General features: G+C 34.7%; 1 protein-coding gene across 1 annotated transcript; it reads right to left on the bottom strand.

Annotated features, from left to right (window-relative positions):
- Positions 1 to 604: 604 nt before the first annotated feature.
- On the bottom strand, positions 605 to 4116 carry LOC120195667. The gene is made up of 3 exons (XM_039197616.1): positions 4049 to 4116; positions 1316 to 1541; positions 605 to 1234 (listed from the first exon to the last, which is right to left on the bottom strand). Exons 1-3 carry the CDS (start codon positions 4114 to 4116, stop codon positions 605 to 607), a joined length of 924 nt encoding a protein of 307 aa, XP_039053547.1.
- Between the last annotated feature and the right edge of the window lie 21752 nt (positions 4117 to 25868).

Genomic DNA, 25868 nt, shown 5'->3' with positions numbered 1-25868 from the left:
GCAAAATTCATTCATACGGGATAATAGGGAGTTGATTCGCCCTTCTCTGAAGATCTTGGACTTTGGTTTCTAGCTCATTCACTTGCTTTCTTAGATTCTTAGTTTCCGAGTTACTTTCTTGATTTCGCAATGTAGTTTCCAACCCTTCAATCTTGCTTTTTAATCTCTAGTTTTGAGCTTGATTTTCCAATAGTCTTTGCTGTAATGCCTCCTTTTCTTTAGCAAACATCTTGATATGGTTTTTACTTTGTTTGAGCTCATCTTTACCTTTTTTAACTTTTCTTTTCAGACCTGACAACTCTTGTTTGCTTGATCATTCGGTAATCTGAGTCTTTACCACCCGTTGATAGGTTGACTGAGATCATTGAAGTCTATCCTGAGCTATTTTTCAACCTTGCTAACTTGACATGCTTTCCCTTTGTGGATATCTATCTCAATTTCTTTGTGGTAGACTTTTTCTTCCAGCTTTCGCAGTCTTTCTCCACTATTTTCTTTCGATCTCGAAATCTTGTTTTGCCAGCTCCAATGGAGATGGTATAATTCTCAAATGTTCTTTGATGGGTTGAATATTCTTGGAATTAACCACTGGAATGTTGTCGTTGATTCAGTTGATTCTCCATTGTTCGTATTCAGGTGAGAGCTTTTGACTACAAGTAAATAAATTTACTCGATGAAGCCATTTCCAGGCGTCAACAACTTTTCTGATCTTTTCCTTGTACTGATCACTCCTGAATGCAAATTCTGACTCAGATAAACCAGATGTCACAGGAATAAAATACATGGATCCATATTGTCTGGAGACCATCAAAGGTGCATATCCTACAGAACCCCATATGCCAGGTAAGGGGTCCCAATCATGCTCTCCACACTTATACGCTATGTTTGAAGAAGTATTCCATGAAGCGCACCATGATACGTCAATATCTTTAAGATTTCGAAAGATGTTCATCCATTTTTCTTCATCATAACCTCTGGGCCATTTACGAGAAAGGAAATCTTGTAGAGGTGAGAAGCCTTCTAGAAATACTTGTCCATGAGCTCTTTCTTCATGTTTAAAATGGTTCAGAATCCATACCAATAATAGGGGTGCACAACCTATAAAATGTCCCTCTCCCTCGCATCTGCAGGAATTCAAGAAACATAATGTTTCAGCTAATATGGCAGCAACTGAATCTGTATTCTTGTTCAATCTTTCAAATAGGTCTACAGTTGATATATCCACATGCCCTAGAATCTTTGGGAAAATGATTAATCCTTAAATTCCTAAAGCCATCATATCAATCTGTTTCCTTTTGTCTAGATGGCGGTAGATTACTTCTTTCAAGTCAGTCCAAGTAATGCATTCACTATCACCTTTTTTCTTGATATGTCTTGTAGCCCATTCTTCACTCATCCCGGTCAATAAGAGCACTTTCTTCTTGAAAGGAGAAGTGTTAGGTGACTTGATATATACCCTTTCCTCGTAGATTCTTGGACAGTGGATAAGAGCTCGATAGTCTTCTATAGTGGGTGTCAAATCTACCTTGCCAAAAGTGAAGCAACTGTAAGCAGGGTTCCAAAACATTGATAGAGATCTGAACAGATGTCGGTCAATAAGAATGTCCAAAAGATAAGCAATATCTCCATATAACTGATGAAATATCTACTTTTCTGATGCATCCCACTTTCCCCATATTTCTTTCAACTCGCCCAGATTATTTTGGCCAACGTTGATATGTGTATATTTGACCAAATCTGACACGTACCCAGGTGATAGACTATATCCCTAGATAAGTTGAGACTTCTCAGACCATCTTAAAATAACCGTATTGTCTTCTACTTCATATTGGACTCTTTGTTCCATATTTTCAGCTCTCTAATGAAATCCGTCATGAATCAACACCAAGATATGAAAATGTAAAATACATAAATGAAAATGAAACATAAAATTAATTAAAATAATGAAACCCTAATTTAATGCAATCTAGTTTCATGCTTTGTTTAAAACAACAAACCTAACCGCATGATTTCTAGTTCGCATGCATTTATTCAGAAAATAAAAAATAAAAAACTCAACATGCTTTTCCTTGTGTGCTAACTTTACAAAACTAATTTGGGTTAGGTTTCACCTAAACTTCATTTCTAGGTTTTATTATATGATGGGTTTTGGCTCTAGAGTAAAAAGGGTCAACGAATTATCATTTGTTGGTGTCCCCTTGGACTGCCAAGCCCTTAATCTTGGTCCATTATAGACTTTCAGATTAAGTTCAATTTGAAGGAACACACTTCCTTACGTCCATACAGAGGTGAAAACCACACAAGGAACATAAGGTGTGAGCTCAAAGAATGTCCCCCTATCCCATACAGAGGTGAAAACCACACGAGGGAATAACTTCTTATTCACTTAAACATGATAAGAGCGGGGTTTTAGCTCATGTCATGAATGCAGTGCACAATGGGTGAGGAAAAGCATAAAATAAAAATAATATACAACCTATTATTTTATTCTAATGACCCAAAATTAAATATGTACACATAAAAAACAAAAGTTAGTAAAATAATTAAAATAATTAAAAAAAATTATTAGTTACTATAAGATGAATAATTAATAAATTGGTGGTTGGACTCTCATTGTTTTTAAAAAAACTCCCCAGCGGAGTCGCCAAGCTGTCGAGACGTTTCTCTACCCTTGCAATGGAGAGTGCAAATAGTACACCCCAGACAGTGTAACTACTCTCAAAAAATTAATGCGTATTCTCCATGAATCAGATTAAACACCAAATTGTAGAGTCGCCACCAATCTTTTTATATGGTGAGATTGGTCACCAAAATGTCATATTATTTTAATACAAATTCCTAAGAATAATATTAAAATAATACAACTCAAGTCTGCTTGCCAGAGAAATGAGTTTGGGGGTCGGTTATGTATGGGAAAGAATTAGCATCCCCACAACACCCAAAATTGGTATCGGTATTTATTAATTAATTGTATTTACAGTAAATGATAAATTTATATTTAAAGCTTAATATAAATAAAAAGTCTATTATTAATTCTATTATAAAATTATATTATAATCATATTAACTATGTATGATAATAATCCTAATGTATATAAGTACTAATTAATCACATAATATATAATTATTAATTACTAATACATAAAATATTAATATTAATTAATCCTAAAATTATACACAAACTGTGTAATTTATCTTTAATTTACTAATACAAGATCAAAATATAAATTTATTAATATTTAGGGACTAAATGTGATATTTAACGTAATTATATATATATGTAATAGTGATTAAAATAAAAATTAATAAAACTTGAAAACTAAATTAAAATATGATAAACCATGCTTTTCAGTGACTAAATCAAATAATTACAAAAGTTACAAGGATCTCGAAAGGGATTTTCTCACACCCATATTTGGATCGACACTCCCTCCCCAAAACGACACCTTTCGGGGAGGGATTTATATAGATCCTAAATCGATCTAAGAGGCTTTAAGCCTCATTTTCTCAAAATGCTTTTCTCTCTTAGAGAGAGAAGCTCTCGTCCCTCTCTAGGATTCCCTCGCCGGAGGGAATCCGACAACCGTTGGCCACCGTACGCCAGCACCGAAACCCACCACCGGCCACCACTCACTGTGGACAGATTTTACAAAGTTATATCAAAATAAAGCTCTCTTTTTCCTAAACCTATATATGCCCTTATTTTCTACCAAAAATGATCCTATAACAGTAGATCTATAAAGTTTACTTTCGAAAAGGCTTCTTTGGTGACGCTGTTTGCTTCTGTTGATGGTCGAAACTTCGAGGGTAAGACTCTTTTCTCTCTATTTTTTTAGTTTGGTTGTTCTGTATTGGGTACTCTTGCTTTCGTTTGCTTGGTTCCTTGTTCTCTGTTGTTGTCTTTGTAGGTTTGACCCTATTTATAGGGCTCTTCGATGCACCCCTTTTTCCGATTAAAATAACATACCACGGTGAGTCACCGGAGCTACGGTGGTGACTCACCCTATGGGTGGTGTGTTGTGCAGTGGAGAGATTGGGTGCATTAAATGTACCCAGATCTTGTAGATCCAGCGAGGACGTGGCTACTGCTGGTTGGAGCGCTCGGCGGCGGAGGCATCATTATCTCTACGGTGGCATCGGAATAGCCCTAGGGTTACAATGAGTACCCTAGGGTTTGGATGGTCGACTATGGACTGTTGGATTGGATTCTGGATCAGACGGCTAAGATGTGTACGGCGCTGAAACCAATGTGAAACCCTAGTAGCATTATGGTTTACTTCTGGCGTGGGCTTGTTGGGCTGTTCGGTTCAAGTCTGGGCCTGGACCAAGCCTGCTGGGGCTACTTGGGTCGAATGTGGTTGTAACATGGGTTTAAGGTTGTAACCGAGCCTCCGGATTTAATGCATTTGGGTCCTGTAAGATTGTAACAAATAAGAACAATAATAATAATATAAATATAATATAATATAATAGTATTTATTATATTTATTACGTATATATATAAATATCATTCGGATGAAAACCATTGTCAACAGATCCAACAATCCAGGTTTTTTCGGGTCTAGATTTTTCCAAACTTTTTATTTGACTCTTATTACCGTAGGTCCTTTTGTCGTTCCTTTTCCTTGTTCCTCTACATCATCTAACACATTTTTCTTCATTGTGTTAGTAGGATTCAAAAAGTTTTCATATTTCTTCTTCCTTGCATTCTTGTTCTCTTAGAGTCATGCATTTCTTTGGCGTCTTAGAGCTTTTAAGTAATGTTTTCCTTTTTTTAGCGATTGAACTCCGATACGAACATTGAAAAGTGTTTTTTTAGAGAAAATAGTTTTAAAGAGTACAAGATTAGCTTTTTTGCCTCTCATTTTGTTACTTCCTTTGAGCGACTTGTGAGGTTTCTTTGTTTCCTTTTTCTTTTTTCACATCAAAATTTTCTTTGAGTGTTGTGATTTTCAAGATGTTCGAACCAATTGTTCCAAAATAAGCATTTCGAAATTCGATGGTTCGAAAGACCCACATGCCGACTATGAGTGGGAAACCAAGATGGAATTTGTATTCCACGACTGCAAGTGTTCCGAACAAGAAAAAGTCTCTATAGCTATATATGGATTCAAAAACAAGGAACTACTTTGGAGTGTACAAGTTATATGCAGAATCAATTTCTGGGATGAGCTCAAATTTAAGATGAGAGAACAGTCTGTTCCAAGTTACTACATTGAGGAAAATCGAAAAAAACTTCAAATACTACGACAAGATAAAAGATTAGTGGAGGATTATTATAAAGAGATTGAGTCTTTAATTCAACGAGCAAGGATTTGTAATGACGATTACCACTGTTACTTATTCATGAAAGGTCTCAATCTATACATTCGAGATAAACTTGTTGAATAATACTTCGAAGATCTTTATGGTACACTACAAAAGGCCCTCATAATTAAAAATGAAAACAACGAAAAAATTGTTTTAAAGACACTTACCAAGTGACACGCGTCATTTTCGCGTCAAAATAATTCATTCTTCTCAAATAATAAATAAAGGAAGTTAAACATAGTAAGAGAGAAGTAAGGGTCCATCACACAGGGACTAAGGAAACTTCCTGATGTAGATTGTTTCTTGGTCTTTGATCTAGGTGAAAAATTGCAAGTAAAATAAATGGGGATTTTGTTCTGAGTTAAAGAAAATCAAGATTTAAAGAAAAGAATTTAAAGAATATGAAAATCAGCCTCAGGCTATAGCTTTGCCTCAATTCCAATCGATCCTTGAATTGGATTTTACTCTGGTTAAATGTCAGTTTGAGTCCACATGGTTCAATCCTTGTAGCTCACTTTTCTCTATGGTGATTTATTTTCCCAAATTTATTTTAGAAATCTCAATCCTTGTTCGGATTAACTGCGACTGTCGTTGTTTTAACTCAAAACAATTTAAAAGTGCTTGAAAATGCCCGACTCGAATTATGTTTTCTCAATGGAAATCGAACTCGATCCTAATTTTCCATTATCGTGCTATCGCTAAGTGTGTTCAAGGGAATTCAAATCAATTGATTCTATAATCCCAACAGTAAACCATCACGACATCCAAGTTAAAATAGATTTTTGAAGTGAAAGTGTTTTAATTTTAAGAAAGACAATCCATCAATCTTGTTTCTAGAAAATTGAGAAAATTAACCCGAAGTGTATGAGATGCTTTTCAATTGTCACATTAGGAATTGAGTTATCGCTTCAGCCTTTGGCTTGAAAAACTTCGCTTAGTATGATAGAAATCATACTCAACATTGTTTAAGAGAAAATAACTTGAAAATAAAAGAAGAGCAAAAAAGAAAAAAGAAGACTAATATTATAAAACTAAGAGAATAAAAAGAACAAGTAACTAGAGATGTTTTGAATAATCGAGATGATTTCTAAGGCTTACCCTAAGGGGGTATTTATAGTCTCCTAAAACCCTTGAAAATTACATTTGAAATAACTCAAGATAAATCCTAAAATTATCCAAATAAAATCCAAATAATGATAATTCCAAATTTAATGTTTGAATTTGCGGTTAAGTCTTTTGCTTCCACGAAAATGCTGACTGGACCATCTACAAGATGCTGACTAGATTCCACGTTAGTGCTTTCATGCCCCCTAGGTCTTCCTTTATTCTAGAAAAATGAAAAAGGTGCAGAACTTCGTCTTTTAAGTGCAATTTCAAGAATTCAGGGTATTGCATAGAAAACAAATAGAAATGCCTGAATGAACAATAATAATGAACAATCAAAGGAGTATATAAACACAAAATATAGCATAAAACAAACAATAGTCAAATTCACCCTCACTTATCCAATGCTTGTCCTCAAGCTTTTCTCAATCAACATGCCAAAATCAAAAGTTGCCATTCTCCAATTTACATCATACTCTAATCATCCCTATGAACCAAAATCAAAGCAATTAATTGAAACAAGAAAATAGTCAAGCAGGTGGTGTAGCTAGGAAATAAGTTAAAGCAAAAAATACATTTTAATAACTCATTAATCTCATTAAAGCAAAAAATACATTTTAATAACTCATTAATCTCATGATGCAAAACTCAATACCCTTACAAAAGATTCACTCATTTAGCTCAAAGTGTTTAAGGAAAGAAACGCTCAAGCCAAAACAAGTCAAAGCATTACCATAGGCTTGTAATTAAATCCAATCTCCACTACTTAAAAATGAATATGATGCAAAAGTCAAGATGTCTTTACACAGGGTTGTAACGTGGCTAAGGTTCGGGTAGGATAAAGGTTAAAAATTGGGTCTAAATTTCAGGACAAAGAGAAGATCGTTCCAAAGTTTATTCTAAAAAAGCAAGCAAATATAAACAACAAACGTTTTCCTTTTTTCTTTCGAACTTTTTTGTTTTTTTCTTCAATTTTTTTTTCTGCTGCACTGTATTTTTTTCCTGCACAGCTCTAACCAAACTGATTTTTCTACACTAATCCAAACTGCACTATTCAAACAGTGTAATTTCTGCTTTTTTCAAACATTGTTTTCTCTTTTTTCTGCATTTTTTTCGAAGGAACAATCTTATAGTTTTCTTGAAATGGGTGACAAAGGAGGGTAAAATGAAAAACGTTACAGTTTATTAAAGTGGTAAAACAAAGAAAGGGATTAAGGCTCAAATTTGGCTATCTAAGGGAAAAATAAACAAAAGGAGATGTGATCCAATTCAGCATCATGGATATTCCACCCTTACAAGGGGAAAGACTTTCTAACTTTACACATTATATGCTTATTTAAAATATTTTAATATAGTTATTTTCATTTACATATACTATATCTATAGTTATTATGATGATAAATTAACCATTACTATGTGAGATATAAGTTATCATAATATACTATATAGTTCACATTCTTATATAATACATTATATAAGTTCATTTACTTAGTTTATTTCTTTATGTTATGAATGTAGGCACATTCGACCAACACTTGGGAGCTACATTGGAGCTAAATAGAGCATGCAACAGCTAGGATACTTACATGGGAACGATTAGGAGAGCATAAGGAGCAATTTGGTGAAAAGTTGTTTTAAGGCTGTGAGCTCATAGCTGGATTGAGCTACAAGATGACTTCATTTCAGCTGGGGAGCTGCACCATCATCATCACCACTTAGGACACTTCAAATATATCCTAAGTTAAAATTTGTGAAAACGTACCTTTTCGCGACTACTTGCCATCTCAAGAGGTACCTTTTCACAAGGAGCTGCCATAATGTTCACCATGCTACAAGTCACCTATGGCCAGCTCACCTTTAGCTCATTCACACCATAATTAGCTCAAACATGAAGGGGAACCTTTCTCAAACATCATGACCTTTCATGAATGATGCTGCCCATGAAGATGCCTTTTCATCCAAGAGCACGTTGTTGAAGAAATTACAAACAATGGAAGCTTAAATCACCAAGTGACATAATATAAAGCTCCATGCCTATTCGACCACACACATGCCATGCACATGAGAACCTTTTGGCACCAAACATGAGAAGGTACATCACCATTCGGCCATGGGGAGAAAATGGCGCCAAGATGAACAAGCATGCCCATTCGGCCAAGGGAGATGCCTTCTCATCCTTAGACGAATCATCAAGCCCCTTTATGAAGGGTTAGCCGAACCATCACAAGCCCAAATGACTTAATCTTTCATTTTAAAGCATTATGTATCTTCATAAAGTCATGTATCTAGTTGAAACATCACGTAACCATTCGGCCAAGCCCTCTCATTTCCTATAAATAGAGTGGCTTGCCATCATTTGTAATCATCTCATCTCATATATCAAAATTACTCTTGTGAGTTAATTTCTCTTCAAAGTTCTTTGTGAACTTTATCGATTAAACAAGTATAGTTCCTATACTTGTGGCGTCATTCCTTCCATTTTGATTCCAAAATTCCTAGATTGATATCTAGTGGGTTGAAGACATTATCACCACCCCTCAATCAAGTTTGTGAAGACCGGGATTGTGCTTCATAGCATGGTTTCCTCTTTGGCGTGTTTGAGATACAACATCACCACCATTGCCATTTCATCATCACCATCATCCATCTCTTCCATCAATTCCGCAACCATCTCTATCCTTTCTTTATTTCATCTCATTCTTATTATTTCTTTTCATTACTTATATTATTATTCCCTTTATTAAGTCCATTATTAATCATATTTCTTATCTTATTTTACAGCCCAAACTTATAAATTCAAGGACATTAGTACTTGTCAATCCTAGATCGGGACACAATAAGGCTATCTATTCTCTTCCATCAAAGCGTGTAGAATAGCCTTACAACAAGCGGTAATTAGAGCATAGTTGGATTGAAAACAAAAGTGTCATTTGCGTGCAAAGCAAAAAGAAAAACAGAAGAAAAGACTCCTACATCAAAATTGGATTGCAAAAAGAAAGAAAAGATAAAAAAGAAGAGAAAAATCAGAAAAGAATAAAAGAAAAGAAAAAGAATTCAAAAGAAGGCAAGCCAAGGAAAGTGCTCTACCATTGCAAAGTACAACAAAGAGACCATCTACACTAAGAGAAGATAACCTTATTGTTTATTGAGAAAGGTTGCAGTAAGTGTTGTTTCTTGAATTGTAAGTCACTTCTTCCTTTTCTATCCTTTCATTTTTTTCCTTGTCTTCAACCATTTCCTTCTTTTAATACATTATATCCTTTCTTATACCTATCCATATCTTCTATTTTTTTTCTACCCTAACCTATCTGCAGCCAATGCACACAAGAAAGGAATTAACTTGTTATGATCTTGATAAGTTCCTCAAAGGACTTAGCAAGAGATATTTGAGTGGAAAAAGGCTATTGAGAGAGTGAGATCAGAAGGGAAATTGTTAAAAGCCATAATTATATTCCCGAGAGTAAACACGAGTGTTGAGTGGAGTGATCTTATCTTTTCTTTGGAGTGAACTTGTGATACGTTGTGAGTGTGCTGGTAAGGTTTATTTTTGTTTTATTTACTAACCATGTCTCAAAGTCCTAAAGGAAATATAGGTCAACCCAATTTGCAAATGCAAGCACTGATTGGAGAAATGATGAGAATATTTCGAACAAAATTTGATGCTCTCCATGAGAAACTAGACCAAAGACAAGATCAACCACAAACCAGAAACAATGATACTCTTCAGAGGTAACAACCTCTTCCAGAATATGATGTCCCAAATCCTTATGATGAAGAAGAACCAACATTGATACAAGGACCCAAGCGTGCCAATATTGATGATAACATGAGCAACATAAAAATCAAGATTCCTCAATTTCAAGGAAAAACTGATTCGAAAGCATATCTTGAATGGGAAATCAAGGTGGAACATGTTTTTAGTTGCCATAACTATTCTGAACTCAAGAAAGTAAGATTGGCATCCATGTATTTTGTTGATTATGCTTTGATATGGTGGGATCAACTTACTATTACTCGAAGGAGGAATGGAGAGAGACCAATTTCAACATGGCTCGAAATGAAAGGTATCATGCGTAAATGTTTCATTCCTACTCATTATCACCGGGACATGTTTCAAAAATTGCAGAACCTAAAGCAAGACCAAAGAAGTGTAGAGGATTACTATAAGGAAATGGAAGTGGCAATGATCCGAGTCAATATTGAGGAGGATCGTGAAGAAACCATGGCTCGATTTCTTGCCGGACTTAATCCCAAGATTGCCAACACACTAGAGTTGTACCATTACATAGAACTTGATAAAATTGTGCAAATGGCTTTGAAAATAGAGAGGTAACTACGGAGAAGATCTCGCACTACCATGCCTTCTAGATGGAGTCCTAACAATTTGAAGAAGTCTACTCCTACTCCTATCAAGGAAAAGACTGAATCCTTAAATGCTTCCCAACTCAGCAAGGATAATCGAGGAAAAGAGATTCCAGAACGATCAAGAGACATCTGTTACTTTAAATATCTTGGGATGGGACATGTATCCACACAATGTCTCAACCGAAACACCATGCTACTACTTGGAAATGGAGAAATTGAATCTGACCATGAAGAAGAAGAAGCGCCACCACCACCAACAGAAATTGAGGAAGAAGCCGAAATTGGTGCTCCGGTGGAAGGTGAAGCCCTAGTGGTCAAAAGAAGTCTAAGTGCTCAAGTGTTAGAAGACAATGCACAACGGGAAAACGTCTTTCATACACGCTGCCATGTGAATGAAAAGGTGTGTTTCATGATCATGGACTAAGGAAGTTGTACCAACGTTCCAAGTACCATTATGGTGGAGAAATTGGGATTAAAAACATTGAAGCATCCAAGTCCCTACAAATTACAATGGTTAAATGAACGAGGAGAACTTAATGTCCACAAATAGGTGATAGTTCATTTCTCCATTGGTAAGTACAAGGATGAGGTTATGTGCAATGTTGTTCCTATGCATGCTAGCCATTTACTCATTGGAAGACCATGGCAATATGATAAGAGGACCATTCATGATTGTTTTACCAATTAGTATTCATTCAACCATGGAGGGAAGAAGATCATCCTAACACCCTTGACGCCTAGACAAGTCCAAATTGATCAAATCAAGATAAAACAAAGTGTTGAGGACATGAGGAAAGGAAAATCGAAGTTAATAGAGGAGGAAACCAGCCCAAAAACAAGTTCTTGTACATCTAAGTGCTTGTCACAAAGATGTCTATTGACAAGACGCAAAGTTGATGCTAATTTTTCTAACCTTAACAAAACAAGAGTTTCCTTTGAATTGCAGGATGAACCAAGCACCACAATCCATCAATTTGGTGAACTAAAGGATATGACTTTTCAAGAACCAAGAGGTGCAACTATTGAAGAGCAAATAATGGTAACTCTTCATCCAAAGGACATGATCCATCAAGAATCAAGAGTCATGCCTATTGAAAACCAAAGGGAAATGATTTTTTCATCCAAAGGGCGTGACTTATGAGGACATCACCATTCCAAGAGTCATCACCTTTCATGAATCAATGCATCTATATATGGAAAGGGGAATGATTTTTGGAATACATAAGGGCACCAACATTCAAAGCCAAATGTCTTCAATAGACATGAACTTTGAACCTACATTTTTCAGGAAGTATTTCTTAACCTTAATTTTGTTTGATCATATTCGTACTAATGAAAGTTTTCTTTCTTTTCAGATCAAGAACTTACAAGGAATTCTTTCAAAAGATATGAACTTTTTTATAAAGGTACTTATCGAATGGAAGGACTCAAGGAAAAGAAGATCTTTCGATTTGAGGACAAATCGATTAAAAGAAGGGGAGGATGATGTGATCCAATTCAGCATCATGGATATTCCACCCTTACAAGGGGAGAGACTTTCTAACTTTACACATATATATGCTTATTTCAAATATTTTAATATAGTTATTTTCATTTACATATACTATATCTATAGTTATTATGATGATAACTTAACCGTTACTATGTGAGATATAAGTTATCATAATATAATATAGTTCACATTCTTATATAATACATTATATAAGTTCATTTACTTAGTTTATTTCTTTATGTTATGCATGTAGGCACATTCGACCAACACTTGGGAGCTACATTGGAGCTAAATGGAGCATGCAACAGCTAGGATACTTACATGGGAACGATTAGGAGAGCATAAGGAGCAATTTGGTGAAAAGTTATTTTAAGGCTGTGAGCTCATAGCTAGATTGAACTGAAGAATTGAGCTACAAGATGACTTCATTTCAGCTGGGGAGCTGCACCATCATCATCACCACTTAGGACACTTCAAAATATATCCTAAGTCAAAATTTGTGAAAACGTACCTTTTCGCGAATAGTTGCCATCTCAAGAGGTACCTTTTCACAAGGAGCTGCCATAATGTTCACCATGCTACAAGTCACCTATGGCCAGCTCACCTTTAGCTCATTCACACCATAAGTAGCTCAAACATGAAGGGGCATCTTTCTCAAACATTATGACCTTTCATGAATGATGCTGCCCATAAAGATGCCTTTTCATCCAAGAGCACGTTGTTGAAGAAATTACAAACAATGGAAGCTTAAATCATTAAGTGACATGATATTGAGCTCCATGCCTATTCGGCCACACACATGCCATGCACATGAGAACCTTTTGGCACCAAACATGAGAAAGCACATCACCATTCGGCCATGGGGAGAAAATGGCACCAAGATGAACAAGCATGCCCATTCGGCCGAGGGAGATGCCTTCCCATCCTTAGCCGAATCATCAAGCCCCTTTATGAAGGGTTAGCTGAACTATCACAAGTCCAAATGACTTAATCTTTCATTTTAAAGCATTATGTATCTTCATAAAGTCATGTATCTAGCCGAAACATCATGTAACCATTCGGCCAAGCCCTCTCATTTCCTATAAATAGAGTGGCTTCCCATCATTTGTAATCATATCATCTCATATATTAAAATTACTCTTGTGAGTTCATTTCTCTTCAAAGTTCTTTGTGAACTTTATCGATTAAACAAGTATAATTCCTATACATGTGGCGTCATTCCTTCCATTTTGATTCCAAAATTCCTAGATTGATATCTAGTGGGTTGAAGACACTATCACCACCCCTCAAGCAAGTTTATGAAGATCGGGATTGTACTTTATAGCATAGTTTCCTCTTTGGCGTGTTTGAGATACAACATCACCCCTATTGCCATTTCATCATCACCATCATCCATCTCTTCCATCAATTCCGTAGCCATCTCTATCCTTTCTTTATTTCATTTCATTCTTATTATTTATTTTCATTACTTATATTATTATTCCCTGTATTAAGTCCATTATTAATCATATTTCTTATCTTATTTTGCAGCCCAAACTTATAAATTCAAGGACATCAGTACTTGTCAATCCTAGATCGGTACATAATAAGGCTATCTACTCTCTTCCATCAAAGCGTGTAGAACAGCCTTACAACAAAAGGTAGGCCATTTATTTTTGGGAAGAGAAATGGTTTAATCCTAATGCCTCTATCATACTAAAAAATAAAATCATGCATGTAGACTCGACTAGCATTACACCACAAAGTTCTAGAATGCTAAGACTAGTTTGGCACATACAAAGAAACAAAGAACAAGAATGAAAAAGGTATGATGATTAGGCTCAAAGCTCAAAAATAGGCTCAATCATCAAGTCTAGCATCAATTCAACCAAAAACCCATGGAATGTAAAAAAAAATATCATGAAAAATCACTAGATATGCCAACTAACCATCATGCATCAAATGTTAAATTCAAAGAAAGATTAAAAATTTGTCAAAAAAATTAAAACAATCAAGTAAACTAAAGAATAGGCAACGAGCAATTTCAACATACCAAAATCAAAATAACTCAAATTCAACCATCTAATAAACAAGGTGAAATTCAACATGTTATCCTTCCCCCCCCCCCACTAATATGTTTTATCTTAAAGCATAAATACAATTTTATACAAAAGAGAGGGAAAAAGAATACCCCATCTAGTGATGGCCGCGTCGAGGTGAGCCCGGGCGAAGGTTGGATAGAATCTCGACAAGGTTGGTTTCGATGGAATCCAAGTGGCCGTGCACTTCATGAATTTTATTTCGCACATCCGATTGTGGGTGCTCTATCGTTGCCATGGTTTGTGGAGCCCGTCAAAGAAATACGCACACATTGCATGGGGTAATCATGCCGGGAGGAACTATATACGGTGCATCAGGAGTACCGGCTAGAAGTCCCATCGATTCCAAGCACCTAGCATCCAAAGGGTCCATTGCAAAAGCATATGTAAATTGGTTAGTATTGAACGTCAATGGAAACAAACGAGATACTAAGTGACTAATATAAGGTTAAAGAATGAGCGGGCGATCGATGCGAACAACGAGCTAAAATGTGTGGGTGAACGAAAAACCTAAGTTAACCTTTACATCGGTTTGCATACACCGTAGGAAAAATAATTCCACTTTGCTCAATGAGGACGTAGTGTTATTACGTCCGAAATAAATGTATTCTAGAAATCGATGTATGTAGCGGAGAGCAGGGTTGTGGATGTGCCACCCTTTGGTGGTGCGAGAGTCAAAAGTAGCACCCTCTGATCTGGTGAGCGAATAGGCTCGATGCTCTAATTTAACCAACAAATGGCATGGCTTACCAAAGATGAGTTAATATGGAGACATTCAAATAGGACCTTTATAAGAAACCCAGTACACCCATAATGCATCGGATAGCTTGAGGTTTTAGTCTTTACGATTTTGGCTTTGCAATTTTTTCAAGAATTGTTTTAATCTCATAGTTCGATACTTCCGCTTGTCCATTGGTCTACGGATGGTAAGCAGTGGAAATTATTTGAGTCACTCTGAACTTTTTCATAAGTGCGTCAATTATCTTGTTGATGAAATGGGTTCCTTGATTGCTTATTATCGCTCGTGGTGTGCCAAACCTGGAAAAGACAAAAAATTTCAAAAACAATAACAGTGTTTCTAACATCGTTATTTCGAGTATCCTTAGCTTCTACCCATTTAGAAAAAAAACAACAAGAATGATATAAATATTTCCAAATGAAGAAGTAAATTGACAAATGTAATTGATTCCCCACACATAAAAATCTCACAGAAGTGAATCGAATTTTGAGTTAATTCATTCCTTCGGCTTAAATTGACTACACACTGACACTTCTCACATGATTTACAAAATAAATAAGCATCACATAATAAATTAGGCCAAAAGAAACCATATTCCAAAATTTTACGGGCATTTCGCTTTGGTCTAAAGTGACCACCACATGAATAAGAATGACAAAAGTTTAGGATAGATTTTACATCTTCTTCACCGATGCATCACCTAATTACCTAATTTGAGCAATGCTTCCATAAATACGAATAATCCAAAATATAATATCACGACTCCCACTTTAGATGATTAATTTCAAATCTAGGCAAGTCTAAGGGTAATTTACCTGTGGCCAAATAATTTACCATGTCTGCAAACCATGGAACCATCTTATGCACCAACATCAAATGTTCCTCTAGGAACTCTTCTCGAAGCGGTGGATCAATTATATAAAGGGGAATGTGACTCAAATGATTTGCAGCTAAGTTCTCGCATCCCTTCTTGTCTTTAATTTCCAAATTAAATTCTTGTGAAAGTAGGATCCATCGGAAAAGTCTTGGCTTCGCCTCCTTTTTGCTCATTAGGTACTTTAAAGTTGCATGGTCAGATAAACAATTACTTTAGTTCCAAGTAAATAAGATATAAATTTATCTAAAGCAAAGAAAATGGAAATTAATTATTTTCTATTGTGGAGTAATTTTTTTGAGTCGAATCCAGAGTTCGTGAAGCGTAGGTGATAACATGTGGTTCTTTGCTCATATCTGACGTGTCATACATAAGCTCAAAATCATATTCCCAATTTGGTTCTTTGATGAGTGGTGTCGTGATCAACTTTTCTTTAAGTACATCGAACGATTCTTTGCACTTAAGATTAAAGTCAAAGACTTTATCTTTTTGTAACAGTTCAGACAACAATTGTGCCAGCTTTGAAAAATCTTTAATAAATCTTTGGTAGAAACTTTCATGGTCAATAAAAGAATAAACCTCCCTCACAGTTGTGGGGTAAGGTAGTGAGCGTATAATATCGGTCTTGGCCTTATGAATGACAAATCCATTAGATGAAATAATATGTCCCAGAATTAATCCCTTATCAACCTTAAAATGTCATTTTTCATAGTTCAAGACAAGATTAAATTCTAAGCATCATTTAAGAACATTAGTTAAATTATCAAGGAATTCACTAAAAGAATTACTGTATACCATGAAGTCATCCATAAAAACTTCAATGCCCTTATCCATAGTCAAAAAAATACTCAACATACATTTATGGAAAGCGGTGGTGCGTTATAAAAGCCAAAGGGGATCGGACAATATACAAATTTGACTTGGTCTTTTGACGCCACTGGATATGGAAAAAACCTGAAAAACCATAAAGGCGATAGTAATGAGTTTTCTCAGCTAATCTCTCAATTATTTGATCTATAAAGGGAAGAGGGAAATGATCCTTTCTAGTGAGAGAGTTCAACTTCCTGTAATCAATACGGACTCACCATCTATTTTGAACTATTTTCGGCACTAACTCCCCTTCTCGATTTTCAATCACTGCAACTCTAATTTTCTTTGGAACTACATAAACCAGACTTACCTAATTACTGTTCGATATCAGATAGATCACTTCGGTAGCAGGAATCTTTTGAATATCTTTCTTTACCACTTCCATCATTGGTGGATTTAGTCGGCGTTAACCTTCTCGTGATGGCTTTGCTCCTTCTTCAAACTTGATTTTGTGCATGCAAGTTGAGGGACTAAGTCCTTACTGTTGGCAATATTACATCCTATAGCTTCTTTGTATGCGCGCAACACTTTCACTAATACTTTTTCTTCTTCTTCAGATAACTTGTTTGAGATGATCACTGGTAAGGTACCATTTTCGCCCAAAAAGACATACTTTAAGTGCTCTGGTAACTATTTTAATTCTATCTCAGGTGCCTGCAAAATAAAAGGTAACATTTTAGTTTTAGAGAAAGGTAAAAATAAGTTAGAATTAATAGAAAAAATACTTTCAAACTCCCTTTCTTTCTTTCTGAGGCAAAGTTCAAGATCCCTGTAAAAATTGTAAGAAAGATTAGATTCAAAAAATTCATCAATTAAGGGATCAATAATATCAACATAATTAATTCTTTCAACTTGATTCAGGTATTTCACCGCTTTATAAACGTCAAACTCTATGACCTCACCATCAAACTCCATTGTTAATATACCGCTCTTCATATTGATCTTTGTATAAACGGTGCTTAGGAATGGTCAACTTAAAATAACCTTAAAAAAGTATCCATCTTATCATTTTCCATGTTGATGACATATAAATCGGTAGGGAAAATGATAACATCGACCTTCACCAAGACATTTTCAAGCACTCCCTTCTGGTAGATAACAGAACGATCAACTAACTGGATATTTACTCTTGTATCCTTCTAAGGCTCATTAGTGATCATTTAATAAACAAAAAGTGACATAACATTAATTAAAGCTCCTAAGTTGAACATTGCACGTTTAATTAAAACATTACCTATTTTATAAACATACCTTTGATCTATAAAGGGAAAAGGAAAAGGTCATTTCTAGTGAGATAGTTCAACTTCCTGTAATCAATGCAGACTCACCATCTGTTTTGAACTCTTTTTGCCACTAACTCCCCTTATTGATTTTCAATCACTACAACTCTCATATTCTTCGGAACTACATAATCAGACTTATTCAATTACTAGTCGATATCAGATAGATCAAGTCAGCATGAAGAAGTTTTTAAAACTCTTTCTTTACCATTTCTTTTTCTTCTTCTTCGGATAACTTGTTTGAGATGATCATTGGTAAGGTACCATTTTCGCCCAAAAAGGCATACTTCATAATTAATTCTTTCAACTTGATTCGGGTATTTGATCGCTTTATAAATGTCAAACTCTACGACCACACCATCAAACTCCATTGTTAATATACCACTCTTCATATTGATCTTTGTATGAGTGGTGCTAAGAAATGGTCAACCTAAAAGAATCTCAAAACAAGTTTTCATCCTATCATTTTCCATGTTGATGATATATAAATCGGTAGGGAAAACTAGAACATCGACCTTCACCAAGACATTTCAAGCACTCCCTCCTGGTAGATAACAAAACGATTAGGTAACTGGATAGTTACTCTTGTTTCTTTAAAGGCTCGTTAATGATCATTTAATAAACAAAAGTGACACAACGTTAATTAAAACTCTTAAGTTGTACATTGCACGTTTAATTAAAACATTACCTATTTTATAAACATACCTTTGATCTATAAAGGGAAAGGGAAATGGTCATTTCTAGTGAGAGAGTTCAACTTCCTATAATCAATGCAGACTCACCATATGTTTTGAACTTTTTTCAAAACTAACTCCCCTTGTTGATTTTCAATCACTACAACTCCTATTTTCTTGGGAACTATATAAATCAGACTTATCCAATTACTATTCGATATCATATAGATCATGTCTGTATGAAGGAGTTTTTGAATCCATTTCTTTACCACTTTCATCATTTATGGATTAAGTCGACGTTAACCTTATCATGATGGCTTTGCTCCTTCTTAAACCTTGATTTTTTGCATGCAATGTTAGGTACTAAGTCCCTTAATGTTGGCAATAGTACATCCTATAGCTTCTTTGTGCCCGCGCAACTCTTTCACTAATGCTTTTTCTTCTTCTTCGGATAACTTGTTTGAGATGATCACTGGTAAGACACCATTTTCACCTAAAAAGGCATACTTCATAATTAATTCTTTTAACTTGATTCGGGGTATTTCATCACTTTATAAACGTCAAACTATACGACCTCACCATCCAACTACATTGTTAATATATCACTCTTTATATTGGTCTTTACATGAGCGGTGCTTAGGAATAGTCAACCTAAAAGAACCTAAAAACAAGTATCTATCCTATCATTTTCCATGCTGATGATAGATAAATCGATAGGGAAAACGAGAACATCAACCTTCACCGAGACATTTTCACGTACTCCCTCCTGGTAGATAATAGAATGATCAGCTAATTGGATAGTTACTCTTATTTGCTTCTAAGGCTCGTTAGTGATCATTTAATAAACAAAAAGTGACATAACATTAATTTAAGCTCCTAAGTTGCAAATTGCACGTTTAATTAAAGCATTACCTATTTTATAAACATATCTTTGATCTATAAAGGGAAATGGTCATTTCTAGTGAGAGAGTTCAACTTCTTGTAATCAATGCAGACTCACCATCTATTTTGAACTCTTTTCGACACTAACCCCCCTTGTTGATTTTCAATCACTACAACTCCCATTTTCATGGGAACTACATAAATCAGACTTATCCAGTAACTATTCGATATTAGATAGATCACGTCAGTATGAAGAAGTTTTTGAATCTATTTCTTTACCACTTCCATCATTGGTGGATTAAGTCAGCGTTAACCTTCTTGTGATGACTTTGCTCCTTCTTCAATCTTGATTTTATGCATGCAATGTTAGGTACTAAGTCCCTCTATGTCGAAAATATTCCATCCTATGGCTTCTTTGTGCGCGCGCAACACTTTTACTAATGCGTTTTCTTTTTCTTTGGATAACTTGTTTGAGATGATCACAAATAAGGAACCATTTTTGCCCTAAAAGGCATACTTTAAGTGCTCCGGTAAATGTTTGAATTCTATCTCATCTTCCTGCAAAATAAAAGATAACATTTTAGATTTAGAGAAAGGTAAAAATAAGTTAGAATTAATAGAAAAATATTTTCAAACTCCATTTCTTCCTCTCTGAGGTAAAGTCCAAGATCCCTGTAAAAATTGTTAGAAAGATTAGATTCAACAAATTCAACAATTAAGGGATGAATAATATTGATATAATTAATTCTTTCTACTTGATTTGGGTATCTCATCGCTTTATAAACGTCAAACTCTACGACCTAACCATCAAACTCCATATTTAATGTAGCACTCTTCATATTGATCTTTATATGAGCGGTGCTTAGGAATGCTCAGCCTAAAAGAACCTCGAAACAAGTATCCATCCTATCATTTTCCATGTTGATGACATAAAAATTGGCAGGGAAACGAGAACGTCGACCTGCACCAAGACATTTTCAAGCACTCTCTTCGAGTATATAACATAATGATCAACTAACTGGATAGTTACTCTTGTTTCCTTCAAAGGCTCGTTATTGATCATTTAATAAACAAAAAGTGTCATAACGTTAATTAAAGCTCATAATTCGTATATTCCACGTTTAATTAGAACATTACCTATTATATAAACATACCTTTGATCTATAAAGGGAATATGGAAATGCTAGTTTCTAGTGAGAGTGTTTAACTTCGTGTAATCAATGCATACTCATTATCTGTTTTTAACTCTTTTTGGCAGTAACTCCGCTTCTTGATTTTTGACAACTATAACTCCCATTTTATTTGGAACTATATAAATCAGACTTTCAATTACTATCCAATATCAGATAGATAATGTCGGCTTCAAGTAGTTTGTGAATATCTTTCTTTACCACTTCCATCATTGTTGGACTTAGTAGTGTTAACCTTCTCATGATGACTTTGCTCCTTCTTCAACCTTGATTTTGTGCATGCAATTTAAGGGACTAAGTCCCTTAATACCGATAATAGTCCATCCTATAGCTTCTTTGTGCATGCACAACACTTTCACTAATGCTTTATTTTCTTTTCTTTTCGGATAACTTGTTTGAGATGATGATTGGTAAGGTCGCATTTTCACCCAAAAAGGCATACTTAAAGTGCTCCGGTAACTGTTTTAATTCTATCTCAGGTACCTATAAAATAGAAGGTAACATTTTAGTTTTAGAGAAAGGTACAAATAAGTTAGAATTAATAGAAAAAATATTTTCAAACTCCCTTTCTTCCTCTCTAAGAAAAAGTCCATGATCCTTGCCAAAATTGTAAGAAATATTATATTCAACAAATTCATCAATTAAGGGATCAATAATATCGACATAATTAAATTTTTCAACCTGATATGGGTATGTCATCGCTTTATAAACGTCAAACTCTACAACCTCACCATCAAACTCCATTGTTAATATACCATTCTTAATATTGATCTTTGTATGAGCAGTGCTTAGGAATGGTCAGCCTAAAAGAACCTCGGAACAAGTATCCATCCTATATTTTTCCATGTGGATGACGCAGAATTCTGCAAGGAAAATGAGAACATCGACCTTCACCAAGACATTTTCAAGCACTCTATTCTGGTAGATAACAGAACGATCAACGAACTGGATAGTTACTCTTGTTTCCTTTAAAAGCTCGTTAGTGATCATTTTATAAACAGAAAGTGGCATAACATTAATTAAAGCTCCTAAGTTTCATATTGCACGTTTAATTAAAACATTATCTATTTTACAAGGTATAGTGTGTTAGAGTATGCCCAAAGACCAATCATATGATGATTGTAATAATACATTTATTTACCGATTTTATTGAATAAAGGCATTACCACTATTATTTTCAGTTATATGTATGTGTTTAACGTAGACTAAAAGATAATAAAGTCCATATAATAACATTATTAAAAGATCGATAGTCAAGTATTATTATGGGTATGGAAAATAATAATCGCTTAAGACTAACATGTTATTGATTGATGACAACGAGTTGTCATTGACATAGAGATGTCATAATTGATACATGATTATATTGTTAGAGAACAATGTATTGGATTGACCCATCATGAGCACATGCCTTGGATTATTATGTAACAGTCATAACATTGCTCATGGTGATAACTATATGTATGATCCTAAGACCTGAGTTCAATGTCATCCCAATATATATTGTTGTATGTTTTGATACAGTTAAACATGCTCCATAACTGGTTGTACTATAAGGTCTGTTATTTAATATATCTCGATATATGTAGTAGGGTGTGTATGATTAAGATAGAATTTCTCATTCCTACATAATAGGAAACATATCACAGGCCACTTGATTGAGTGAGACTAGAAATACATGGCCATGCTCGAATAAGTTGATATGAGATATCACATATTCGTTAATTATAGTCTACTCTAGATATCAAGAAAAAATAGATAAGATATACAAGTTTGACTATTCCAAGACTTGTGTCTATTCTAGATATAAGGGACAAAAGGATATACACTTGTTTGTTTTGCATGGTGTTTGACAGGCATGGTTATATCCCTTATATGTAAAACGAGTTTCTTTTAAATTGTAATCATATGAAGATTCAAAAAGAGCAGAAGAACGGACCGAGCTAAAGGTGAGAAGATACCTACGGAGCAGTCTTAAGTTTTAGGGTTTTGGTTCTCACATTGGCTTAGGATGGGCCACCTTAGTTATTATTTTTGGGCTATAACCATTGCATTTTATTTATTACTTATATATGTTATGTGGGTAATGAAAAAAAATACTAAAATAAGAATGAATATTGATGAGATCAATAAGGGCCTAATATTAAAATGAAAAATGATGAGATATTTATGCAAACTCCTCTTTATAATCTAAGTTAACTTAACCGTCCAATATTTACCCACATTAAGGCTTCGATCGATATTGTGTGTTCTTTGTCAAAGCATTGGCACATAAATCTATCTTGGTTAAACACGAAGAATAAGCAAGTGATATTCATCGGTTGAGATATTGGTAATAACTTAGCTAGGTTATTCTAATAGGATTAAAAACCTAGAGGTTAAGTATTTGGATAAGTCATGAGATGATTTGAACAAGAGTTGTTCACCAAAAGGAGGAGTTACATGAGATATAACTAGAAAAGTGTTACTTACCTAAATAATCACTATCCTAAAAGAAAAGGAAAAGTTGATTTAGGAAATTGATGTATTATGGATCCTCACCCACTAGAAAAATTTTCATAGAATTTTTCTGAAATTAAAACAGAGAGAGTTTTTAATTTTGAATAAAATAGTAGGAGTAATTTGTAAATAAAGACCTATTTATAAATTTTAATTATGTAAATTTACTTACTTTAATATTTTCATTGTTGTAGATTTAATGGCAAACAACACTTTATCACTGCGATCACTCCTTGAGAAGGAGAAGCTTAATGGCATATACTTCCTTGACTGGTTTCGTTATTTGAGAATTATTCTCAAACAAGAAAGGAATGAATATGTCACTGAAGAAATTGTTCCTGATGAACCGGCAGCTAATGCTTTAAGAGATGACAAAGACAAATTCAAGAAACATATGGATGTTATGTTAGACGTTGGATGTCTAATGCTTGCCACCATGACTTCTGAGCTTCAGAAGCTACATGAGGACATGGTTGAATATAAGATGATTCAAAATCTCAAAGAAATATATGAAGGGAAAGCACGTCAAGAGAGATATGAGACCTCTAAAGCTCTATTTCAATGCAAAATGGCAGAGGGAACTCCTGTAGGAGCTCATGTCATCAAGATGATGGGATACTTCTAAACGTTGGAAAAGTTAGGATTTTCTCTCAAAGATGAAATAGCTATCGATGTTATCCTGCAATCGTTTCCAGATAGCTTTAGCCAATTTGTCCTTATTTTCAACATGAATGAAATTAACAAGACTATGACATAGTTACTTGGCATGTTACGAAATGTTGAAAGTAACATGAAAAATTTTGGACCTAAGCCCATTCTGATGGTCCACAAGGACAAAGAAATGGAAAAAAGGTAGCGACAAAGTCTAAGGGAAATGAGAGTTAGCAAGGAAGGAAAATGTTTCCATTGCGATAAGACCGGACACTGGAAGATAAATTGCCATATTTACCTTGAAGAGGTCAAGAAGACAAAAGCAAACAGAACGTTTGCTTCAGGTATTTATTCTATTGATGTTAATTTGTCAACATCTACTTCTTAGGTATTAGATACCGGTTGTGGTTCTCATATTTGTACTTTTGTACAAGGACTGCAAAAAAGATGGAATCTAGATAAAGAAAACTTAGACCTACGAGTGGAAATGGAGCAAGAGTTGTTGCATTAGCTATAGGGATATATGTTTTATCTTTGCCTAGTGGACTAGATTTAAATTTAGAGGATTGTTATTTTGTGCCTAGTTTGACTAAGAACATTATTTATATTTCTTGTTTGGACAAGATTGGTTTTGAGATTATTATTAAGAATAATTTTTTTTCTTTTTTATCTCGATAATGTTTTTTATGGTTTGGCACAATTAATGGTCTTTATATTTTGGATCAAGAAAACACCATTTATAACATAAATACTAAAAGATCAAAAACAAATGACTCGAATCAAACTTAGCTTTGGCATTGTCGTTTAGCCATATAAGTGAGAAACGCATATCAAAACTCCATAAACATGGATTCCTAGATTCATTTGTTTTCGAGCAATATGATGTATGCAAATCTTGTTTGTTGGAAAAAATGACTAAAACTTATTTTTAATAGTAAAGGTGAGCGAGCAAGTCATTTATTGGGGTAAATTGTTAGTGATGCATGTGGACCGATGAATACACAAGCCAGAGGTGGATTCCATTTCTTCATTACTTTCACCGATGATTTCAGTCGGTATGGGTATATTTATCTTTTGCACCATAAATCTGAAGCCCTTGAAAAGTTTAAGGAATTTAAAAATGAAGTACAAAATAAACTAGGGAAGAGTACTAAGGTACATCAATCAGATCGAGGTGGAGAATACTTAAACACAGAGTTTGATGAACTCCTGAAAGAATGTGGGATTGTCTCATAGCTTACACCACCTAGTACACCACAGTGGAATAGATTTTCTGAAAAAAGGAATCGAACACTGTTAGATATGGTTCGATCGATGATGACTCATAATGATCTTTTGACTTCTTTTTGGGGACATGCGCTTGAAACAACCGCTTTCAAATTAAACGTCCTAGTATGTCTTTTATGAAGATTTGGGATTGTGAAGCTTATGTAAAACATCAAATATCTACAAAGCTCGAACATAAATCTCATAAGTGTATATTTGTTGGATATCCTAAAGAAACTAAGGGATATTATTTATTCAACCCTAACGAGAACAAAGTGTTTGTTTCTCGAACATGAGTTTTTCTCGAAAGAGAATTTCTCTCAAAGAAAGGGAAGGGTATAAATATTGAACCTGGAGAAGTTCAAGAACAATATATCAGTGAACTTGAAGTTGAACATGTTTCACAAGTTGTTGAAGAACATTCAATAGATTTAGAAAAACAACCACTGCGCAAATCCAAAAGAGAACGCCATGCACCTGAGAGATTTGGATTTCTCGTTACCAGACATGGATAAGTTCTTCTTATGGATCAACATGAGCCTATAACTTATGAAGAGGCAGTGTCTAGCCCAGACTCTGAGAAATGGCTTGAAGCCAT

The sequence above is a fragment of the Hibiscus syriacus genome, unplaced genomic scaffold (genome assembly GCF_006381635.1).
Source record: "Hibiscus syriacus cultivar Baekdansim isolate YM2019G1 unplaced genomic scaffold, ASM638163v2 tig00117017_pilon, whole genome shotgun sequence".
Lineage (NCBI taxonomy): Eukaryota > Viridiplantae > Streptophyta > Magnoliopsida > Malvales > Malvaceae > Hibiscus > Hibiscus syriacus.
The sequence above is the reverse complement of the archived record's forward strand: the minus strand, read 5'-3'. Positions and strand labels throughout refer to the sequence as shown.